Source organism: Octopus sinensis, linkage group LG6, assembly GCF_006345805.1.
Source record: "Octopus sinensis linkage group LG6, ASM634580v1, whole genome shotgun sequence".
Classification (NCBI taxonomy): Eukaryota; Metazoa; Mollusca; class Cephalopoda; order Octopoda; family Octopodidae; genus Octopus; species Octopus sinensis.
This window is the reverse complement of record NC_043002.1, coordinates 67,461,289-67,483,807: the sequence shown is the minus strand read 5'-3', so window position 1 is coordinate 67,483,807 and position 22,519 is coordinate 67,461,289. Positions and strand designations below refer to the sequence as shown.

The 22,519-nt window shown below is 35.8% G+C and overlaps 1 protein-coding gene across 1 annotated transcript in view; it reads left to right on the top strand.

The window, feature by feature from the left end:
• The first annotated feature begins 560 nt into the window (after positions 1-560).
• The window catches only part of LOC115213030 (eukaryotic translation initiation factor 3 subunit C), a 41,442-nt gene continuing 19,483 nt past the window's right edge, over positions 561-22,519 (top strand). The window contains exons 1-9 of the mRNA XM_029781935.2: positions 561-698; positions 5,895-5,980; positions 9,119-9,184; positions 10,725-10,801; positions 11,882-11,994; positions 16,614-16,739; positions 18,554-18,623; positions 19,539-19,615; positions 21,512-21,621. Coding sequence (XP_029637795.1) covers positions 5,898-5,980; positions 9,119-9,184; positions 10,725-10,801; positions 11,882-11,994; positions 16,614-16,739; positions 18,554-18,623; positions 19,539-19,615; positions 21,512-21,621 — 722 coding nt within the window. The 5' untranslated portion in view covers positions 561-698; positions 5,895-5,897. The remainder of the gene's footprint in view (positions 699-5,894; positions 5,981-9,118; positions 9,185-10,724; positions 10,802-11,881; positions 11,995-16,613; positions 16,740-18,553; positions 18,624-19,538; positions 19,616-21,511; positions 21,622-22,519) is intronic.

Here is a 22,519-nt window from a genome sequence, read left to right as displayed (position 1 = left end):
AATGCTTGATTTTAATTCATAATGTTGAAAATAAATATATGGCGATCCTTGAAAGTAGAACTCAAGGATCGCCAATATAATAGCATTATGCACCTTTCTAAACTAGGAGGCCATCTAATGTACTTAGACGTTTAAGTCTGATCAGATGTTCCGGCTATAATCTCATTATTTTAAAGCATACCGTATTCAATGTGTATCCACTTTAAGCCATACGGGACTATCTATTGCAGTGGCTCGAATTCTCATATCAGAGATGCCACGCCGGTGATTAATTCAAAGTCCATTCCCAAATAAACCTACTTTGAGTCAGTTGAATAGCTGTCAGAAGCTGCATAAAAGCAAAAAGAAAACCTTGACTTGTATTTATGCTATAAATACTATAGCCTTATTGACATAACTGAATCTCACCAAGTACTTATTACCAGCAAAAGCCTTAACAATACCGGCATTTCGAGTCACGTTTTCCCGGCTAACCGAGATGCATGATGGGAAATGTTATAAAGTATTCTTTAATAAACATATCATTAATTTAATTATTGTATTTCAATTTTCATAAAAGTTTAAAATATTTATGAATTTAAATAGTTTTTTTCAAAACACATTTGCTAATTAAATTTGATAACAAAATAACTTCACATCCGGTCCGCTTTTGGTGACTACTACCCGCATTTTGGCGTATCCGTCAATAAAACTTCGCGGTAAGTTTTACGTATTTAGTACGTTAAATGGCCTGTTCACACCTATTATTACTTTTGCATGATTACTTCATTTCCATTTCAAATTATTTTAATTAATATTTATATGATACAATTTTTACTCTATCCTTATAAAGGAAAAACCTAAAATTCACGTGTAGAATGTCTCCACGCTGCTTAACAAATGGCTGCCAATGGAAGACTGCTTATTCATGTGTCATGAGTTTTCTTGTTGCTTTATTCTACAGACATTTTTCAAAGATTGACTATAAGAAATAATTCGGATGTCTATATTGAAATAACATTTATACCATCTAGTTCTTATTTGTAAGTTTGGCCTGTTGATGTTATATATATATTTTTATCATTTTGCCGCACTCCTACGTAATTTGAGGCATCCATCATCAATTAAAATTTCTCTGATCCGCCCTGGAAAGTTTTGGGGAATAGGTATTAATCAAACCAAATGTTTATAGATGAAAACCATTTTTAGTTTATTAAGCCAATAACGTTTTAATTACGATATCGCTGCAGAAACAATACTCAACTTGGTCTTTGAAATGCCATATGGAATTTCTGTTCTATTGAATTTGGTAACTTATTTAAATAGCAATTTGCTTCGAGTCTGAGTTAAAAAGAAAAATCTCAAAATTTAAACAAGTCAATTTTCATTATAGTCCACTTATATCCACGTTTCATATATAGTCACTCTTTAAACAGCTGTTAAATCTGCAATTTTATTCTCACAAAGGCATCAGTTACAAATTGTACCATTACAACAGCGTTACGTACGATAAATCAGAAATAACTATGTTATAGCTACTGTAGAAACCTTTTATTTTAAAATATATTTTACTAATATATTGCAAATTGTCAAATTATCTTCATAGACCTTCTAATGAAAACGTTTGTGTTCAGTATTGAAAGGTTAGATTCCAAGGGGAAACAGATGGTTGGATCTAGTTCGTATATCACCATTTAAAACGATTGATTGATGTCTCGGAGTTTCTGAGGCATCGCTTTTGGGGTGTTAATTATTAGTGATGTATCCACGTGTTTTTCATATGTAATCCCATAGAAGTTTTCGTAGGTTATATAGCTGTTGCACTGGACATTCTGTTGATACTTATTTAAAACCAGTTTAATCAAACCAAAGCGTGCCACGATCGAAGTATGAACGGTAGATCCTGGCTCGTGTAGCATCCTTACGATACCATTACTATACCGCTATTTCTCTCGTATAAATGGAGCTGTTTCTCTAATTAAAATACATAGGCTTGTCATTTACATGTCAAGTGAGCAAAGACAGAAAAGAAGAAGGCTTTGCAAATTTCTTTAGAATTAACCTGTAATGATTGATTCGACTCCGACAAACAGCTGGGATATACTTTCGTATAGTTGACAATTAAACTGGGGCCAGCCGTTCTTTTCTTCAAAATGATTAAAATGTAATGCTGAGACCCCCTTCGGTCATGACTGACCATGGGAATGCACCTAGAAAGTTACCCTCCCAGGCACAAGTTCGGGCAAGGTTGTTTATGGAAGGCCAGCAGTCGCCCATGTATACCGGCCTCCCCTCGCCACTCCACCAGTGTTATCCAAGGGAAAGGCAACGGCCGATACAGCTTGGTGCCTGTGACGTCACAACTAAATTCTACAGCTGTAATAGCGATGTATTAAACAAAAAAAAAGATACTTCTGGGACAAGATAATTACGGAAAAATGTTAGACATTTTTATAAAGATATGAGATAATTAGCCATGGTGCACTGATGGAGTTTACCACATGGAATGATTGTTAATGTTTCGGTTAGGTAATATATATTTTTTGGCGACGCAGATTTGCATTTTTTTTAGCTCATTAATCGAGTTTCGTATTCTGTAGGGCATTTCGTTCTAATTTTTTATCCCTTTTTAGTAAGAGAATAAATACTTGATGCTTAATATCCAGCAAGAATTATTTCTAAATTATTTTGCGATGGTTTTCTAAAAAGAGGAATCGTACAATTTTCATAAAACTTAAATAAATTTAAAAACATATTTCATGAGTGCTGTATTATAGGAGCTGATCTTTGTTCGTTGTGAAAAGAAACCGGGTATGTCTTCTCTTAGGAGCAGTCAACAAACTGAGAAATGGCTTGTCAGGAGACTCGCCTCTTTCCTGCACATCGGTATCAGAGAATGAATGTGTTTATATACTTATTTAATACACAAGCTGTGTAATATTTAAATTTATTACTGTTCTGATTTAAGTTGTGCGTGAAATATTGATTTGGTTAGAAGAAGAAATCAGTAGAGAGTTTTAAAATAGTTTGAAAGAGTTCAGAAGCAGGGTATCTTGAGCAGTTTCGTTTGAATAGTGTTAAATCATTTTGTTCTGAAAGTATCTAAGAATGCTGGTGAAGAATTGGTCTACAGAAACATTATTTCATCTAGTTGTTTTAAACTTCAAAATAAAAATTAATTGAAAGTTTGACTTTAAGTATAATTTTCAATTTAGAACATCTTAAGTGGATAGGAATTTACAAAATAAATATCTTGAAAATAGTTAACGCTAGAAATACAATGGAAGTCTTCTAAATTTATGAATTGATTGCCTTAATTAGTGCTTCGTTGCTCACTAGTGCAGATTTTCTAGGTTTAAAAGTTAGTAGCAAACCAACTCTGTAAGTTTCAAGAAGGCAATAAAATTTCAAAGTGGATTCTTTATTGATGGTTGTGCCCATCACCACCTACACAAATGACCGTTTACTTAGAAGAAATCAATTTAGTCTGAGTTGAATTGGTGTGCTAAGATAATTGGTTTCTCTTTGTGTGTGTTAATAATTTTTATTATTAACCTAAAAGAAAGTAAAGAGCTGTTAAAATTCTTTGCACACAAGGCAAAGTGCTTAGCAGCATTTCTTCTGGTTCTTTACATTCTAGCTTCAAATTCCATTCAGGTTGACTTCTTGGTGTTGTTTGGAGTCAATGGAATGAACTTACACCCTTCTCTAAAATTACAGGCCTTGTGCTAAAATATGAAATCATTAACCTACAGATGTTTTGTGGAGCAAAATATTGATCATTTCTTCTCCTTAATCTCTTTGAAAATTCCTAGCAGTTGCTTTCACAATTTCTTGTACTTCTGTAAATTAATAAACATATACTTACACTTCAACAAACTAATCAATTGAACTGAAAATGTCATTTTCAGTTAATAATGGAAGCATTTTCTCAATCTGGGAACATAGATAGGAATTGACATAACTTGAATTCAAAACTCTTCTGTTTCCATGATATATCTATCCTACCATACCACAAAAACTTATTTAAGTGGTTATAGTTTCTATAATATCAGTTTGTTTTTCCATTGTCTTCTAGCTATTAAGAATTTTATAGTCTTTTCATAGTTTTTTTTTTTTTTTATATATATAAATGGAAAGTAATTAAGGATGAATATTTGAAAATGATGGACCATGTTTATAGCATAACTCTTTTTCACAGTCATATGAAGTACACTTCTTATGTTTCACTTAATTTTGAAAATAACCAAACATTTGGACAGATTCAATTTTGACATTAATTGTTATATTAATCTGGTATATCTAAACAGAAGCTTACACAAAATTATGATGGAGAGTTTTAATTTAACCCTTTAGTGTTTAAACCGGCTATATCCGGCCAAAATATTCTACCTATTTTATGTTCAAACTAGTCAGATATGGTCATTCATAGCTATCTTATTGTGTCATTTTAAAAATAAACAATCACATCATTGAAATCTCAAAGCCATGAAATGATGCAAGATTAATTTTACATGGTGTGAATACATAAGCTTTACATTTGACAGAATAATCTGAATGCTAAAGGGTTAAATAGAATTTTAAAGCAAATGGTTATATATTATAGAACTGTGAGATGTGAAATGAATATATCTTTCACCTTCCTGTCTACTGTAAAACAATGTGCAAGAGAACAAACAAAATGATGGAAAAAAACTTGGTATTTTGATAACTTAAAAGAAAGTGTATGCAGAATGGTGTGATGTTAATTACTTCCTGTTGGCAAGTAAGCCATCACCCTCATCATTTAATGTCCACCTGCCATGCTGGCATGAATAGGATGGTTTGACACAATCTGTTGAGCTTGAGAACTGCATTGAGCCCCAGGTAGTGTTTTCTATGGCTGGATGCCTTTCATAATGCCAAATATCTAGGTCAAATGTTTAATGTTAAACCAATCTTAAACTGTGGTATGAAATTGACACTTGCCTTGCTTGTGTATCAATCTGTAATAATTTTCACAATGCAATTTCAGAATTGTTTGCTAGAAGACTTGCATAGTCTGTATGCTATGTATCAGTCATCCAGGCTCTAAATTATTAACCACAGTCAAAATATGAGGCATAACTTGGAAGCATAAAACTCAAAAAAGTAAAGAAAACTGAGCTCTCAATTTCTAGAATTTATATGCACTTGGTTTACCTGGTTAACAATTTGTTTTTTTCAAGAAAGTTTATAGATAAAATATTGTTGTATCTTGGGAACGTCAGATTAAAGAAAAGTTTAATTGAAAATATTTGTAGAAAGAAATTTTCTTGGATAAAATGAAAATTTGCAAAAATTCTTAGTGTTTGATTTGATTAAAATGTGGGTCAGAAATCTTCAGGCAGTGGAATTTTCAGCAAATGTCATCAGCATAATGAACTTTGTCAACTGTACTAAGTAAATTAACCATAATTTAAGTTAATGGTTTCTGGGAATTTTTGCCCATGCATCTTTTAACTTTTTGTTACTGTAATTCTGTTGAAATAACATTGCCTATATTTCAATTAGTTCTGAAAATATTTAACAATTTACTAAAATAACTTTGTTATTATTAAGTTAGTATTTGAAAAATAAATTTAACTCGAAATTTTGATGGAAGGTTTTAAGTGAGATCACTTTTAAAAGAGATTTATATTGTAGAATCAGGAGTGGACTCAGGTTGGTATTAAAAAGGTTAATTAAATCTACTTTTGGATTGGCATTATTTTATTAGCAGGCAACAGAACAGATCATCAACATTTTATATAATGTTTCATTTTGTTTCGATTCATTGATTTAGGTTATGGATTGTGCGAATGCAATATATAAACCTGTCAGATTAACTCTACTGCAAGCACATCTTAAATAACAAGTACATATAAAGAGTAATTTAATATATTATTATTTTTCAGAAAATGTCGAAGTTTTACAAGATAGAAAATGAGACTGATAGTGAAAGCAGCGAAGAGGAGGTCATACCTCAACGTCAGGCTACAAAGTAAGTATTTCATTTTCATTAGACATTATTGTTACAGACAAAGATCTCTTGTTAAAAATCTTGTGTTTATAATTCGTCACCAGTATTTTTTATGCTGGTTATTCTGTGTACCTCAGCTGTGGTCACCTTCCACTGCTAACAATTTCTCCTCAGCATGCATCATCCACTGTAGCAGTTATCCCTGTACTTTGCCTGATGCAGTCTTATTTTTTTGCATCTCAACCTGTAGTGTCTTTATTTACTGAAGATTGTCTTCACTCACTGCCTGTTTCAAATATATCAATTATTGCATGCATCTTGGACACAAATATAATGGTATGGCTAAGAATTCTTGTTTAAAGCTGTGTTGGCCCTGGGTCAACCGTGTAGTACCTTAGGTAAGTTTTCTACCTCAGTCTTGTGTGGGTCAGAACCTTTGAGAAACAGAAACTGTGGAAGCCTGTTGTGAATGTGTGTGTGTGTGATGGAGTATATATGAATTGAGAGTGAAACTGGATATAAGAGAAATCAGATGTGCTGTGCAAGAGAGAAGACAGCTGCATAAAAATGTGTTGGACATTCAAAGTGGATGTAAGCTGTGGAAGAGAGAGACCCAGGAAGACATGGGTTGGAATAGTGGAGACTGATCTCAGGATATTGATCTTTATGGAGATGACACAAGACTGAGATGATTGATTGGTGATATGCTGTGCAAGGATGGAAAAGTGAACAGTAAAATGATGGTAGTGATGGATACTGGGAACATTATATTTTTACACTTTGTCTCTCATTCAGTTTGTCCTTGTCAAGTCTATATTTTTTTGTCTATCCTCCCTGTTTGATACCCTCTCATCTCTATCACCCGCCCACTTATAGGATATTTCATAAGAGAATCCATGCAATTGCCTCGACTAAGCTGAGTACAATGTACAGAATCTTGGTTAATTCCCATTGACCTTAATGGTGACTTTGATCCTTATTTTTTAGCTTCTCTTAACATGACCTGAGCAGCACCCTCACTTAACTTCCTTGTTGCCAGAAATACTTTTCTTCGTTGATAGATCTAAGATACTTTTTGCCAACTACCAAATAAAGAGCTCAACTAAATCATGTGCTGTTAACTTTAACCTGCATTAGCTTGCTACGATTCTTTATGCACTCCATAAACTTGAGATCAGAGTAGTTTTCCTCTCTCTTGCACATCTTCATGTTTAAGGCGCATGGCCTAGTGGTTAGGGTATTTGGCTCACAATTGTAAGGTTGTGAGTTCAATTCCTGGTGACGCATTGTGTCCTTGAGTTAGACACTTTCTTTTACATTGCTCCAGTCCATTCAACTGGCAAAAATGAGTAGTACTTGTATTTCAAAGGGGCAGCCTTGTCACACTCTGTGTCACGTTGAATCTCCCTGAGAACTACGTTAAGGGTACACGTGTCTGTGGAGTGCTCAGCCACTTGCACATTAATTTCACGAGCAAGCTGTTCCATTGATAGGATCAACTGGAACCCTCATCATCGTAACTGACAAAGTGCCAGTTTCTAGTACATTTTCATTATCCTAGAAGCATTTGACAATGATGCTGCTATACCAGTTCTTAGGTACAATCCTTTCCTACACAAATCTAACTTTCAAAGAACCTCTGATTCATCCTGACAGTTTTTACATTCAGCAACTGTCTTTGTAGCTTTGCTATTTCAACGTATCTTTAAGTGTATTCAAGCAGTTTCATAAAGGCAACAAATCTAATTTCTTTCATCCCTGTTCTTTTCTCTTTCTCTTGTATGTCCCCTATCTGGAAACTGACTTAACTCAAGAGTAATCAGGTTCTTAATATTAGTTGAAGTTAAGGTGGCAAACAGGCTGAATTTTTAGCACGTTGGCCACAATGCTCAGCAGCATTTTGGGCATTCTTTCAATATAACTTGATAGACCAAAATTCTTCAGTGCAGCTCTTTCCATGGCTGTTGTCAACTGTCAGTTGAGGAAATGGGAGGAGAAAAAAGCTAATGGGTTGTATGTGCGTGTGTGCTTGTTCCCCTGTCTGTGTGTATGTGCTTGTTCTTGTCTGTGTGTGTGTGCCTGTCCTGTTTTTATGTATTTATGTGTTGTTCCTTATGAACCAGGAACAAACAATGTGTTGTCGACTATAGATATGATAAAATTATGCCAACAATGTCGCATTTTAAACTTGAAGAAAAAAAGCCTTTTTCTTCCAGTTTAAAATGTGACATTGCTGGCATAATTTTGTTATATCTATAGTCCACAACACATAAATACATAAAAATAGGACAGGCACACACACTGACACAGACACGAACAAGCACGTATACAAAGGCAGAGGAACAAACATGGATGCATGTACAACCCATTAGCTTTCTTCTCCTCCCATTTTGTCAACTGATGGTTGGCAACAGCCACAGAAAGAGCCGAACTGAGGTGTTGTGGTCCATTGAGTTTTATCGAAAAAATGCCGCATTTTGTCTGTCCTTAAATTTATCATCATACATCTATTTTCCATGATGACATGAGCTCGATTGTTTGACAAGAGCTGGCCAGCTGAACTACTTGGGCACCATGTCTGTTTTAGCATGGTTTCTATGGCTGGATGCCCTTCCTAATGCCGTGCACTGGGTGCAGCAGTGGCATGAATGCTTTTTATGTGGTACCAGCACCCTCGGTTCAAATTCAGTCAAGGTCAGCTTTGCCATTCATCCTTCCAGGATCAACAAAATAAGTATCATTTGAGCACTGGGGTCGATTTAAACCCATCCCCCCCGAAATTGCCGGCTTTAAATCAAAAGTAACTCCATCATTTAGATGACTCATGTGAAAAATCATTTTGTTCATCATCATTATCACCATTATTTAACATGTTTTCCATGCTGCATGGTTTGACAATCTGGCAAACTGCAGGGCTGCATTGAGCTCCGGTGTCAACTTTAGCAGGATTTCTTCATCTGGATGCCCTTCTTAACATCAACTACTTCGTAGTGTTTACTGTTGTTTTATTTATTAAAAGGATCAGTATTAATTTCTTGGAAGTGTTGTTTTCTTTTCAACTTAGTCTTTTCAACTTAATCTTTTCATCTTCATCTTTACTTAATGTATTCAGTGTTTTTTCATGTGAAAATGAAATATTTATTTCACTTCTGTTTCTAGGACCTACCACTTCAGTGAAGAGGAAGAAGATATTAAAAGAGTGGTCCGCAGTGCAAAGGATAAGAGGTGAGTTTTATTTATGATTATCCAGTTATTAAGGTTGTTATGTTGTTTGCTTAGATTTAACCCTTGAGACACTTGCAACTTTTTAGTGGTTTCAACAGTTTAAATCTAAATTTCTTCCTGAGATTGGTAACCTTTAATTACCATTTGTAGTGAAACCTTTAATTTGCTTCTAAAATTTAACTTGGTAATTATTTATTAGACGTTGCTGCACTGTAAATAGATTCTTTATTTCCAATCATATATATACCATATTCAATGGTGTATAAGGTGCACTTTTTTTTTCAAAACAATATCCAAAAAAATACATCCTGGGTCCTATGCATGAAGTTATGTCTATATTACATGCTTTCATGCACTACAAACTTTTGTTTTTCCTGAATGTGTGTTGCTGAAATCCAGGTGAGTCTAAAATGCCCATGGATCTTTTATGCTATCAAATACAGTAGTTAGTATTGGGTTTAGTCTTTTAGTGTGTAAAATTTCTGAAACCTAGAATTTTTATCCTTTTTCCTTTTGTTTGGATTATTCTGGGTGCAATTTTTTTCTTCATGTGATTTCTTTTATGATAATACAATACAAAGCTGTTGGATGAAGTACAATATTCAGTTTTTTGATCTGTTCATGTTTATTTTGGTTTTCAAAAATTTGATTTCTACGTCTTGAATTGCTAATTAGTTTCACATTTAACATCAACTATCAGAGCACTTTCGTTTTATTTCTCTTGTTCCTTTGCCCTGAGACTAGGGAGGTAAGACAAAACTGAATAGCACCATTACCAAGTTAAATGCCCTTACCAAGGACTCACTAACTAAACCAGTTGAGAATCACTGATAAAGTTATGAAGGGAGTTAATTAACTGATTGAAATTAAATTTTGATTTTAATTAATGTCATAGTCGAATTAAAACACAATTTTCTCTGCTACTGAATTTTTACATTTTCATCATGAAACAAGCAATTTTGTGATTCCAATTACTTGTAATCTTATTTTATTCATATTGTTAATCACTTATTTAAAGTAAAAACGATTTGCAATAGGCATTAAATATTTGATTTATCTTTTAAACATAAAATCATTTTTAGTTTAGATTTTACGATCAAGTTTTAAAGTAACTTCAGTTCAAGATTTTATTAAATTTAAGACTTTGCAAAGAGAATAAAATGGGTTATTGTGTCAGGAAAATTTGTTTCTTTGACACTGAAATTATAAGTATTTGATACATTTTGTGTTTTTTCTTATAATTATTAGGCTTACAATAATAATAGTCATAAAAACTTTTAATGAATTGAAACAAGATTGTTCTACTTGATAAATAGATGTAGACAGAAAGTAAATTAATGGATAAAAATTCTAAAAATTGACTGTTGTATGAAATCTTGCTGAGATTTTGTAAATCTGGTCAGTATTATACATGATGATTATTAAGTATTTAAATACTTCACCGGTCCTTGATTTTACTGATTCCAACGAAATGAAAACCCTGAACTTGGAGTAATTCATTGTGTGATTCATGTTTTTCTTTGTTCTTTTGTTTTACTAGGTTTGAGGAGATGCAAAATGTTATTCGTCAATTAAGAAATCATAAAAAAATCAAAGATATGTCTAATGTATTGACGGGTATGTATTATTTTTAATAATAATAAACCTTTCTATTATGGGCACAAGGCTTGGAATTTTGAGGGGAGGGGGTTAGTTGATCACACCGACTCCAGTGTTTGACTGGTACTTAATTTATTGATCCTGAAAGAATGAAAGGCAAAATTGACCCCAGTGGCATTTGACCTCAGGACATAGAGATAGACAAAATGCCGCTAAGTATCTTGCCTGGCATGCTAATGATTCTGCCAGCTCACCACCCTATATAATAATGATAATGCGTTTATTGTATAGAGTACTCAGATGCACTACAACTCATCAGAAAAAGCACCTGAAAGTGCATGAGCAGCTCATAGAATAATAATGCACAGAAAGCGAACAGTGAATGAATCATTTAAAAAAGAAGTGGGAAGATGTACTGTTGGTGAATTTCAGGAAGCATAGAAGTTCTGAAGGAAGTAATGTCCTGACAGCTATATTCCTTTTTTAGCTATTGCTCTAATGGTTAGAGAATTCCATGTCGTTACTAGATTTTTACTTTGTAGTTTTAAAACTGTAATTTTTAGAATGAGAAGACATTTGCTTATTGATTTATGTTATTTTCATTTACTTCAAATTAACTGAAATTTTAAGTGGTTTTTCAGAAATCTTGTTAGATCATTGATCACTTATATGTAATATATAAATCAGTATGCTTATTTAGAAGACTATTCTACCTTAGTTCTGACTGGAGTTGTTTTATCCTTTCATTTTAAGACTTAATTTTAGTCTATGAGATTGATAAAATAGGCATCAGGTAAGGTTACGGGTTGATATATAAGTGAGACTAAAGCCCTTGGTAAAGTGTGTAACAGCATGACTGCCACTTCCATGTCTTCTTTCTCCAAATTGTCTCTAGCTAGATTGTCATTTAGCTTTAAACTCTGCAATCATTAATCATTCATTTTATGTTCTTTAAGAATATTATTCATTGGAGAAAAGACCTAACATTTACAACTCTGTGTGTCTTGTTTGTTGGTGTACTTTGACATTTATCTTCTTTTATTTAATGAAAAGAAATATTTTTAATGCATTAAAATGTTTGTTATTTTTTTCTTTTAGATTTTGAAGCTCTTACTAAAGCTTTTGAAAAAGCTAAAAAAATTGTTGACATTGAGGGAATGCCAAGATTTTACCTTCGATGCCTTGTAGAATTAGAGGATTTTGTTAATGAGGTATGTTTTTTTTTTCTTTGAATCTTTTTTATACAATGATCTGTTTTTATAGCTGTGGTTCTGGACCATTTTTTGCCTGAGAACCCCTTTCATTCCTATTTTACTCTATTGGACCCTCATAACTATTCGATGTATATATATTAAAAAATTCCTACTGTATTTTTATGATTATATTTTTATGGGGAATTCTATAAAAAAATAAAAATATTTTGTGTATGATAGAAGTAAAAGCAATTCATTGCACTAACAAAATCTTATATGAACCCCACCAAGGGCTACCACTGCTCTAAAGGATATATTATTTTAAAATTTGTTTTTGACTGTTAGCTAGCTTTTATTCTGAAATATTAGGAGAGTTTTACAAGTCATTATTTCAAACATTACAAAAATCATTATAGCTGTTTGAAGTTTAATAATTAGTTGCTGAAATATGGCTTTTGGTAAATTTCATCAATTAGATATAGCAAAAAATTCTCTTTTCTATTCTGCGTTACTCATTTAAATGTGATGAATATGTGATTACAGGTCGTTTGAGGCAGATGGGGAATGGAAGTGTTAATGTGACTGAAAATCTGGGAGAAGGAAATTTTTGAGGTGTTTCTCCTTACCAGAATGTTTACACATGTTATAATAATAATAATAATAATAATTGTGTACAGTGCTCAGGTGCACTACAACTCATCTAAAGTGTATATATAATCAGGTGAAGTTTCGGCGGATTTCGGAAAGCATGAGGGCCTTAAAAGATGCAGTGTCATGGCAGTCAACAACTGACGCAGGCAGTTTATTCCATGCTTCAGCAACTCTGAGCGTGAAAAAATGTTTCCGAAAGTCATGGGAGCTGTATTGTTTTCTGACTTTGTAGGCATGTCCACGTGTGTTAGACACATGGAGGTCAAAAAGGTGTTCAGTGTTGTTGTTGGTGAGGTGGTTGATAACTTTGTGGGTGTTTACCAAGTCCGTCGCCAAACGCCGGAGCTTCAGTGAATCCATGCCCAGGGAAACAAGGCGCTCAGAATATGGTAGGTGTCTGATGGAGGGTATGCGTTTGGTTGCACGTCTCTGGACAGATTCCAGGAGGTCAATGTTCTGTGCAAGATAGGGGTTCCAAACTGATGATGCGAATCCCAAGTGTGGTCGTACCATAGCTGTATACAGTTTTAAATAGATGGCTGGAGAGCGGCTAACAAAAGACCTGCTGAGTGATGCCAAGACACCCTCGGCCTTCCTGACAATCTTAGAGATATGCTTTGACCAACGCAGATCACTGCTGACAGTGATGCCTAGGTCACGCTCGCAAGAGGATTTCTTGATATCAGTGTTGTGGAGGGAGTATGTGAACGCAGGGTTTTTTCTCCCAAAATGCATGGTGGTACACTTGTCCACAGCCAGTTTCAGTTGCCAGTCTGTGATCCATTGCTGCATTGTGTCTAGGTCTGATTGCAGGAAAGAGTTGTAGACATCAGGATCTGTCCTCTTGATTTCAAGGTACAGCTTGATGTCGTCTGCATATTTCAATACTGTGGCATTCTTTAAATTGGCATCTATGTCGTTAATGTATGCCACAAACAAGAGGGGGCCAAGGACAGATCCCTGTGGTACACCCGATGACATCTCATATGGTGTAGAATGCTGTCCTAGAACTGTGACTACCTCCTTTCGGCTGAGGATGAAGGATTTCAACCAGTTAAAAAGGTCATCCCCCACACCCATTGCAGAGAGTTTCACCATAAGCCTTTTGTGTGGCACAGAGTTGAAAGCCTTAGCAAAGTCAAGGTAGACAACATCCACCCATGAGCCACTGTCAGTAATCTGAGTAATGTCCTCAAGGAACTCGACAAGCTGGTCACTGCAGCTGGAGTTAGGGACAAATCCATATTGTGAGGGTCGGATGAGACTGTGAGAGCTCCAGAAGTTCCAGAGTGTTTCTCTGACACACGATTCCATCAGTTTTGCAATACAGCTAGTGAGACTGACTGGGCGATAGTTGACAGGTGATGTGCGGTCGCCCTTTTTGAACAGAGGAATGACACTGGCAGTTTTCCACTGCTCCGGAGTAGCACTATTGTTGAGACAGTACTGGAAGAAAATAGAAAGCTGGTGTAAAAGGAAGTGCCTGCCACGTTTGAGAAGCAGGTATGTAACTCCATCGAGACCAGGGGAGGCATAGTTGCGCTTATTTTGAAGGTGACGTCGCAGCATTGCAGGTGTAAATTCCATAGTTGTTATGGAGTTTGCTGTTAGTGATGGCGAAGATGGTACATTTTGACTTTCAACAGTGAATATGTTTGCATAGCACTCGGCAATGAGTTCTGCGCATTCCTTGGGGTCGTCAGTGATCTGGTTTGTGTGAGGGTTGCGAAGAGGGCCCACTGGAGAGTGAGGTCTCTGCTTTGAGTGCACATATTTCCAGAAAACCTTGCTGTCAGGATTGGCTGCTATGCACTGTTCAAATTCAAGCACTGCTTTTTTTGTCACTTGCTTGAGATGGTTGGAGGATTTATTCCGCTTCTTCCTGTTGGTGTCTGATTTATGCAACCTGTATTCCCGTTCAGCAGTCCGACGTTCCCTCCTGGCAAGTCGGACCGCTGAAGTTTCCCAAATTGCCCTTTTGGGGCGGTTCTTCTTTTTTTGTTTACGTGGCACTGATGCTGCACATGCTGCCCATATTGAGTCCAGGATACTCTGGAGTATAGTATTCACATCTCCAGAGTTGTAGAATTCACGCCAGTTTGGGTGCTGTAGTTCAGTGTGGTACAGGTTCCAATCTGCTCTCTTCCAATCGAAGGAAGCAGATTGGAGATGGTTCAGGTTTTTGTTGCCCGCAAGAGCCAGATTGGCGATGATCATAGCATGATCAGAGTCACCTAGAGGTTCCTCCGTAGTGCAATTGATAACCGCTTCAGGAGTTGTGGTGAAGAGCAGGTCCAAGGTGTTGTCGCCTCTTGTTGGAGAGGTGACTACTTGTGACCAGTTTGAGTCCAGCACAAGCTCAACAAAATCGTTTGCACTCTGTGGCCAATGGAAGGTCTCCCAATCGATCTCAGGATGATTGAAATCGCCTGCAATAAACACATAGTGGCTGTTTTCCTGGCAGCAGCTCGGAGGACATTGCAAAGCTGTGTGTCCCGATGGTAACTTGGGGGACGATAAACAACGCCAAGCAGGAGTGTTGACATGGTCATACGCACGTCACAGAAAAAAACTTCTTCTTGTGATTCGTTCAAATCGGCACAAGGAATTACCAAAAAATTTGAACGAACGTAGACCATCACACCACCACCACGGCGGTTAGTGCGGTCCTTACGGAAGAGGTTGTACCCCGTAATGTTGAAAACCCCATCACAGAGTAAGGAATGCGCCCATGTTTCCGTGACAGTGATGAAGTCAGGGTCAACACTTCTGACGTAGGCGTTGAACAAATGTATTTTGTTGCATAAACTGCGAGCATTTAAGGACAACAATTTGTACCCTGCTCGCAGTTTATGATGGTGTGTAGAGGATGGCAGGTTTTTCTGGCTTAGTTTCCCTGAGTTGCTGTAGTCTTTTTAGTTATTGTGGGTAGAGAGCACTCAGACCAGCTGGTATCTCTCTTCCACGTTTCAGCAGTCTTGACAAATCTCCAGATTTGTCCATCTTCCCGAAGACTGAAGCTTTCCTGTAGAGCTGAGTTCCTATTCAGGGAAGCCACTACACGTAGCTTCGGACGTACATTGGACGGTAAGCCTGGGCGTGTTCGGAAGGTGGTCCGATTTTCCCGCCCAGCTTTAACTGAGGCCAGATGGTAAGAGGTTGCCTCAGTGGGGTCCGTAAAAGACAACTTGATGAGCCTAGGTTTTGGGCCAGGTCGTCCAAGGCGGATAGCACCCGTTGGGGGAACGCAGCCTAGGTCTTTGTCTGAGTTGGCAGCAAAAGCCTGAAGATCAGCCATGTCTTCTGGCACCCCAATGGCAATGACTTCATGGGTGGCAGAATCCGCGGTCTTAAATGCGACAAGAGGTACAGGTACAGGGAGGTTCTTTAGCAGAGCATTCCGGAAAATTCCATCTATCCATGCATCCATTTTAAGCCACTATTCCTGGGAGGGCTATGGGAGTAAATTCCTGGGGTACCTCACCACTATTGGGTCCCATGAGAAACAACTGTCATTGTACTTTCTGGCTGGATTCCCAAATGAAACCAACTGAGGCTGGATATTATCTGTGGTCTATTCCAAGTTGGCTTGGCTTCAAGAGTCCATTTTGCTATTCTTTTCTGTGTTGTTCTAATCACATGTCCATAGTGAAAATTGAACCAGAAAATCTTCAGTATGTAATTTTAGCTTTAACCCATTATCATTTAAACTGGCCGTATCCAGCCCAAATATTCTACCTGTTTTATGTTCAAACTGGCCGGATCTGGCTTCTCACACCTACCCTAAAATATCATTCTAAGAATAAACAATTGATGCAGTAATTCATTTTGCACCATCAAAATCTCAAAGCTACAAGATAATACATGATTAATGCAAAACAAAAGGAATAATTTACGTTTGACAGAGTAATATGAATGCTAAAGGGTTCAATCAACTGTTTTAATTTTCTGCTTGAAGTAATAAAATGTGTTTTCTTTTCTTACAGTGTTGGGACGATAAAGAGGGAAGAAAGCAGATGAGCAAAAACAATGCTCGAGGGTTGACCACTCTTCGTCAACGTCTTCGGCGTTACAAACGGGACTATGAAGAAGAGATCTCAAAATACCGAGAGGTATGTTATCACAGTTTTGTTTTTTGATTATTTGTTGGATTTGTATTTTTTTTTTCTTTTCAATCAACCATTCAGAAAATTAGTTATTTTGACATGGCTTCTGATTGTACATCATATATTTGGGAAAAAAAAATTCTAAGACATTGAGATTTTGTAAACATGTATACTTGTAACCTAGGTGTTGTGTGTGTGTGTGTGTGTGTGTGTGTGAGAGAGAGCAAGATTGGGCATGTATGCAAATGAGTCTTAGATGAAGAGTTATGTATAAGATGGCCTTTGCAAGTGTGTACAGCACACGTGTGATACATGTAAATATTTGTTGTTGAGGGTATGACTCTTACTGTCTTACTTTTTATAATATAAGTTTTTTTTTTTGAAGACCATGAAAATCAAATGGTAGTGTCTTCTACATCACATCTAAAAAAACACTAATCTATGATATATGTATGTTCATATAGGTGTATTTTTTCTTGTGTGAATGTGTGAGAGGATGTATGTATGTGTGTGCATAATTAATGTTTTTATGTATTTAACTGGATCACTATTTTCTGTAAATTGCTTGATTTATACAATTTTTATATATTTTTTATTACTTTGTTTACATCAGTTTTCCTTTGCTAATCTCAGTAGAACGAACTTTTACTTGGTTTTTAACAATTGGATGTCTTTCTTCTTTCTAACAACTTAACCTTAAAACAAATTGTCATTGTTTAGTCCCAGGTTGGCTCTGATGAAGCAGAGCAGATTCATGATAGATGTTCCAACTCTGACCATCCTGGGGGGGGGGGGGGGAATTTGGTTTCTATTTCTAGCATATTGAGTGACCATGTAGAGAACCTCCCTTATTTTGACAGGCACAGTAGAGGGGTAACACTTCCAGCTCACTAATCTTTCTGCTATGGTGCTTTATCATTCATGTTACTCAAGTTTTAAAGAGATTAAATAGAATCTTTGTTGGACATACCCAGCTGTTATTTCATTTAGATTGATATTTCTTTGGTTTCATTAGAAAACCTCACTGATTGAATTTATAGCACAGTGAATTACATGATAATGCTGATTATTTATCGATAAAAATAAATTAAACTTCAACCAGTGGTGAGGCTCCAGCTTGGGTATTCATTTGCATTGGGGAGGGTGGAGTTATTCCTTAGTCGCCTAGTCATCACTAGTCACAGGTCTGCTTTGCCCTAGGGTTGTATACCTGTTCCCGATGTAAACCAAGTAGCTGAAGATGACCCTATGGCTAAAGTATCCTACTCAGATGAGGGTTGGCTCCTAAACATGTATCATAAAGTCCTAGTATGTAGGTATCTTGATGTTACATGAACCAGACTTCTCTGTCTATAGGTTAAATAGGCCATGTACCTCAAGGGCAAGCTTGGGGGAATAGGAGACTAGCATAGTTAAACTAAATAAACTGGCAAAAGGCAATGGGAAACCATTGCTATATCTTGTTTCAGACTTTAGCTTAGAGACTCATGATCAATACTTGTAGGTATGGCACATGAAGATAGAAATAAATACTTTGAGTGACACTGGCTGTGTGCCATATCAGTGTAAGTGAACTGCTGATGAACGAAATCTAAGTTTCATGTTTGATTCCTGGTTGTAGCTAATTCACTTATTACCCTTTAGTAAAGGAATGAACTCTACACTTTAGAAGTCTATACGGCTGTTCATTCGTTAGTGGAACAGATGTTAAAACAATAAAGCTATGTAACATTTACTTATGCATAAATCTAAATCTTTAATACTGAAAAAAAAAAAGTTTTCTTTTTGACATTTAAAAAAAATTCTTTTATCTTTTCCAGAATCCAGATGAAGGAGATGAATATGATGAAGGTTCTGATGTTGGAGATGATGACGACGATGATGATGATGGTAAGTTTTTTTCTTAATTAATTTGTATATCTATGACATGTGGCATGTAAAAAGCACCCACTACATTCTCAGAGTGGTTGGTGTTAGGAAGAGCATCCAACTGTAGAAACATTGCCAGATCAGATTAGAGCTTGGTGCTGCTGCTGGCTCTCCAGACCTCAGTCAAACCATCCAACTCACGCCAGCATGGAAAACGGACGTTAAACGATGATGATGATGATGAATCTTGACAAAAGTATTGATAAAACTAGTTTTTAAACATCAAATGGCAATGAGGGTCCACCAGAATAAAATATAGTAATCAAAGGGATTATTATAGTAATCAAGCAAAATTAGTAAATTGAGGGAGTTACAGCAGTATTGTAAAACAAATTTTGATGTATGTATTGGTATCTGTTGCAAGAAACCGCTTGGTTTTTTTTTTTCTAACATTTTACATAGTTCAACCTACACAAGTGAATGTGTGAAAAATAAGAATTTTGACAGAAGTTTCTATAAAACTAAATAGTTATCAAAAGAGTCTATAGATAGAAAATGGTTGAGAATCTCTGGTTTAGAACAATTTCTATCTCCTTTGCAATTATGGAGTGAGAGTGATGTGTCAGTTGTTGGCCGAGTCAGAAAAGTGCCTTTGTTTAGGATCATCATCGTTTAACATCCGATTTCCATGCTGGCATGGGTTGGACAAATGGGGAAAAAAGAAGGCGTTCCCATGCCAGGAATCGAACCCAGACCGCCTGGGTGAAAGCCAGGAATCCTAACCACTAGACCACATGGGATGTGTTACATTATTGTAAACTTAAACTTTGCAACTGTTTCTCTGCCATTCGTTATTAGCCAATGATCTCAGTATTACTCGATTAACATTATTTTGTGAAAATGTCTCTAATATTTATTAATAATTGGTTTCTGTAGATAATTCTTTGTCTGGAGATGATGATAAGATGTTGGATTTTACTCGGAAAAGTGATCATGAACCTGTTAAACCCAAGGTAGGTCAGTTGTTTGTATTGTGTAATTAAAATGCTTCAGTGGGTGAACCTTCCATAAAATTTAGAGAAGAACTTAACTATTGTTATATTAAAGTGTTAAATAATTGATTATGTTAGGGTAGTGGATTATCAGAATCCACATTAAGAAGGGTATCCAGCTGTAGGAGCCATGCCAAAACAGATAATTGAAGCCTGGTGCAGCTCTTCAGCTTGATAGCTCCTGTCAAACTGTCCAACCCATGCCAGCATGGAGAACAAACGTTAAATGACGATGAAGTTAGAGCTCTGGACAAAATACCTAGTGGTATTTGATTTGGTTCTTTATGCTCCCAGGTCAAATCCTGCTGATGTCAACTTTTCCTTTCATCTCTCTGAGGTTGTTAAAATAAAGTACCTGTCGAGTTTTAGAGCTGATGTAATTGACTAACTCCCTCCCTTTAAAACTGCTGGTTTCGTACCTAATTCAGGAATAGTTATATAATTAGCTATTTAGGAAAAAAAGATGCTGCCACTTATTGAAAATTAGTATGAAAATAATTGAATCTAGTTAAAACATTTTCAAGATTAATGAAGCCAAACCATTTTTCATCATAGAGAAGGGGCAGGTCAAAATACATGTGAAGAAAAACACGAGCAGTTAAAAGTGAGAGTTATGCCTTTTTAGTAAATCGTTTAGACCAGTGATTCTCAGCCAGGGTCCATATAAGATTTTTAGGGGTCCACACAAAATAGCAAATTGGGTTCCACAATAGTGCTTTAACCCTTTCATTACTGTATTTATTTTGAGATGCTCTGTGTTTCTTTCAATTACTTTAAATATAACAAAGAGTTTAGTAAAATAACTTAGTTGTCGTTAAGCTAGTGTTAGGAACATAAATTGTGACTAAGGTTTGGTGGAAGATTTTAATTAAAAACTTATGAAAACAAAACATTTGTAGTCAGAGCCAGAGCCGGTTTCAGCCGGGTTGGTAACAAGGGTTAAGGGACTCCTGGAAAATTTTTGCTTTAGATGTATTTATTGGCATTTATTGCAAGAAACAACCAGGTTTCTTTCTATAACAATTTCTATAGGTCAACCTACACAAGTTAATGTGTAAAAAACAAAATTGGAATTTCGAAGAAAAGTTTCTATAAAACTAGTTTTTAAGCATCGAATGACTATGGGGGTCCACCAGAATAAAATAGTAATCAAAGGGGTCCTTAGATAAAAAATGGTTGAGAACCCTTGGTTTAGACTTTTAAAATGTTTTAACAATTATTTTCCGAACATGTTCACACATTGGGTCTAATGTGTAAGAGGACTGTTATCTTTTATCATTTGTCCTTTACTTGAAGGGTTTAGTCAAATAGATCAATCCCTCTACTTAATTCTTAGTTTGGTACTTATTCCATTTGATCACTTTTGTCAAACTACAAAGTTACAGGGCTGCAAACTAATAGAAACCAGTTGTCAAGTGATAGTGGGGGACAAATACAAACACACACACGCGCACACACACGAATATACATGTATACAACAGGCTACCACTCAGTTTCTGTCTACCAAATTCATTACTAAGGCATTGGTCAGCCTGAGGCTATAGTAGAAGACACTTGCTCAAGGTGTTGTGTTGTGAGACTTAACCAAATCCACATGGTGGCATAGTGAGCTTCCTAACAGCCAAACCTGTGCCTGGAGTAATGTTTCAACTTTGAACAAACAACTTGCAGATGCACAAGTTTATGGGGGTCATCAGGAGAGAATGCGCACCGTTTCGGGGCCTTCCTCTTGACAGCTGAATAAATTGTTCAACAAGTGAAGCTTTTGTTTTGTGCTTTGATATTCCTTGCATACCAATTAATTAATTAGCTATCATATTATGCAGTTCAATTTTTAATTAACTCTTCTATTTTTAGCAAGAGTCTTCTTCAGATGATGATGATGATGAATGGAGTGAATACGGTTCAGATGAATCTTCATCAGATGATGATGACTATGACCATATTGCTGCTTCCTTCTTGAAAAAGTAAGTCTTTCTAAAAATTGATTTTTTTCTTTTCTTTTTCAATTTAATATGAAATATTCTAATTTAAAATAAGATATTAGTTTCTTGGAGATTAGCATAACATGTGAAAAAAAAAAAAAAAACTAGCTTTGAATATCTTTAAATTATATTTAAATTGACATCAAAATAGTATTTTATTTTAAAATTATTATCTTCCTTCTTATTATTAAGTTGAGAAGTTGGTTTTACAATTGGCACCCAAATTCTTGGATATTAATCCCTGAAGTTTCAGTATAATTTTTCCTGTAATTTCTGTTATCAGTTATCTCCTTTTATATTCAGCAGTAAAGAACACTTATGAGAGCTGGACAGCAAAAGGTTTTCATAGAAACCCAAAGACATCTGTCCCTGGCGAGTGTTTTGACCCTTAACTGCTTACACTCTAAGGTAGCGTTTCTAAACGGGAGTTCCCTGGAACCCTAGGGTTCTGCAAAAGGTTCCTAGGGGTTCTGCGAGAAAGAGTGAGATAAGCTAATGCTAATTTCATGTGCATGTATAGTAATATTACTATACATGCACAACATATTGGTTATTGTAATGTTGTAATATAGACATCATCCTATCTAACCTATTATGTTATCAAAAAAATATAACAGTCATATATATATATATATATATATGTGATATTTACCTAGTGAACTATGATGAAAAAATGTGAGAAAGGTAAGGCACATAATTTTTTCTGTGTAGGGGTTCCTTGAGACATGTAATTTGTTTTAAGGGTTATGCAAGGGTAAAAAGGGTTGAGAAACACTGCTCTAAGAGGACTGGGCCACATCCTGGCCATGCCTCTTGGATACTCCTTTGCTGCCACCTCTGTACTATTGTCTATGTTGCAACCCTCCTGGATGGTAAAGGT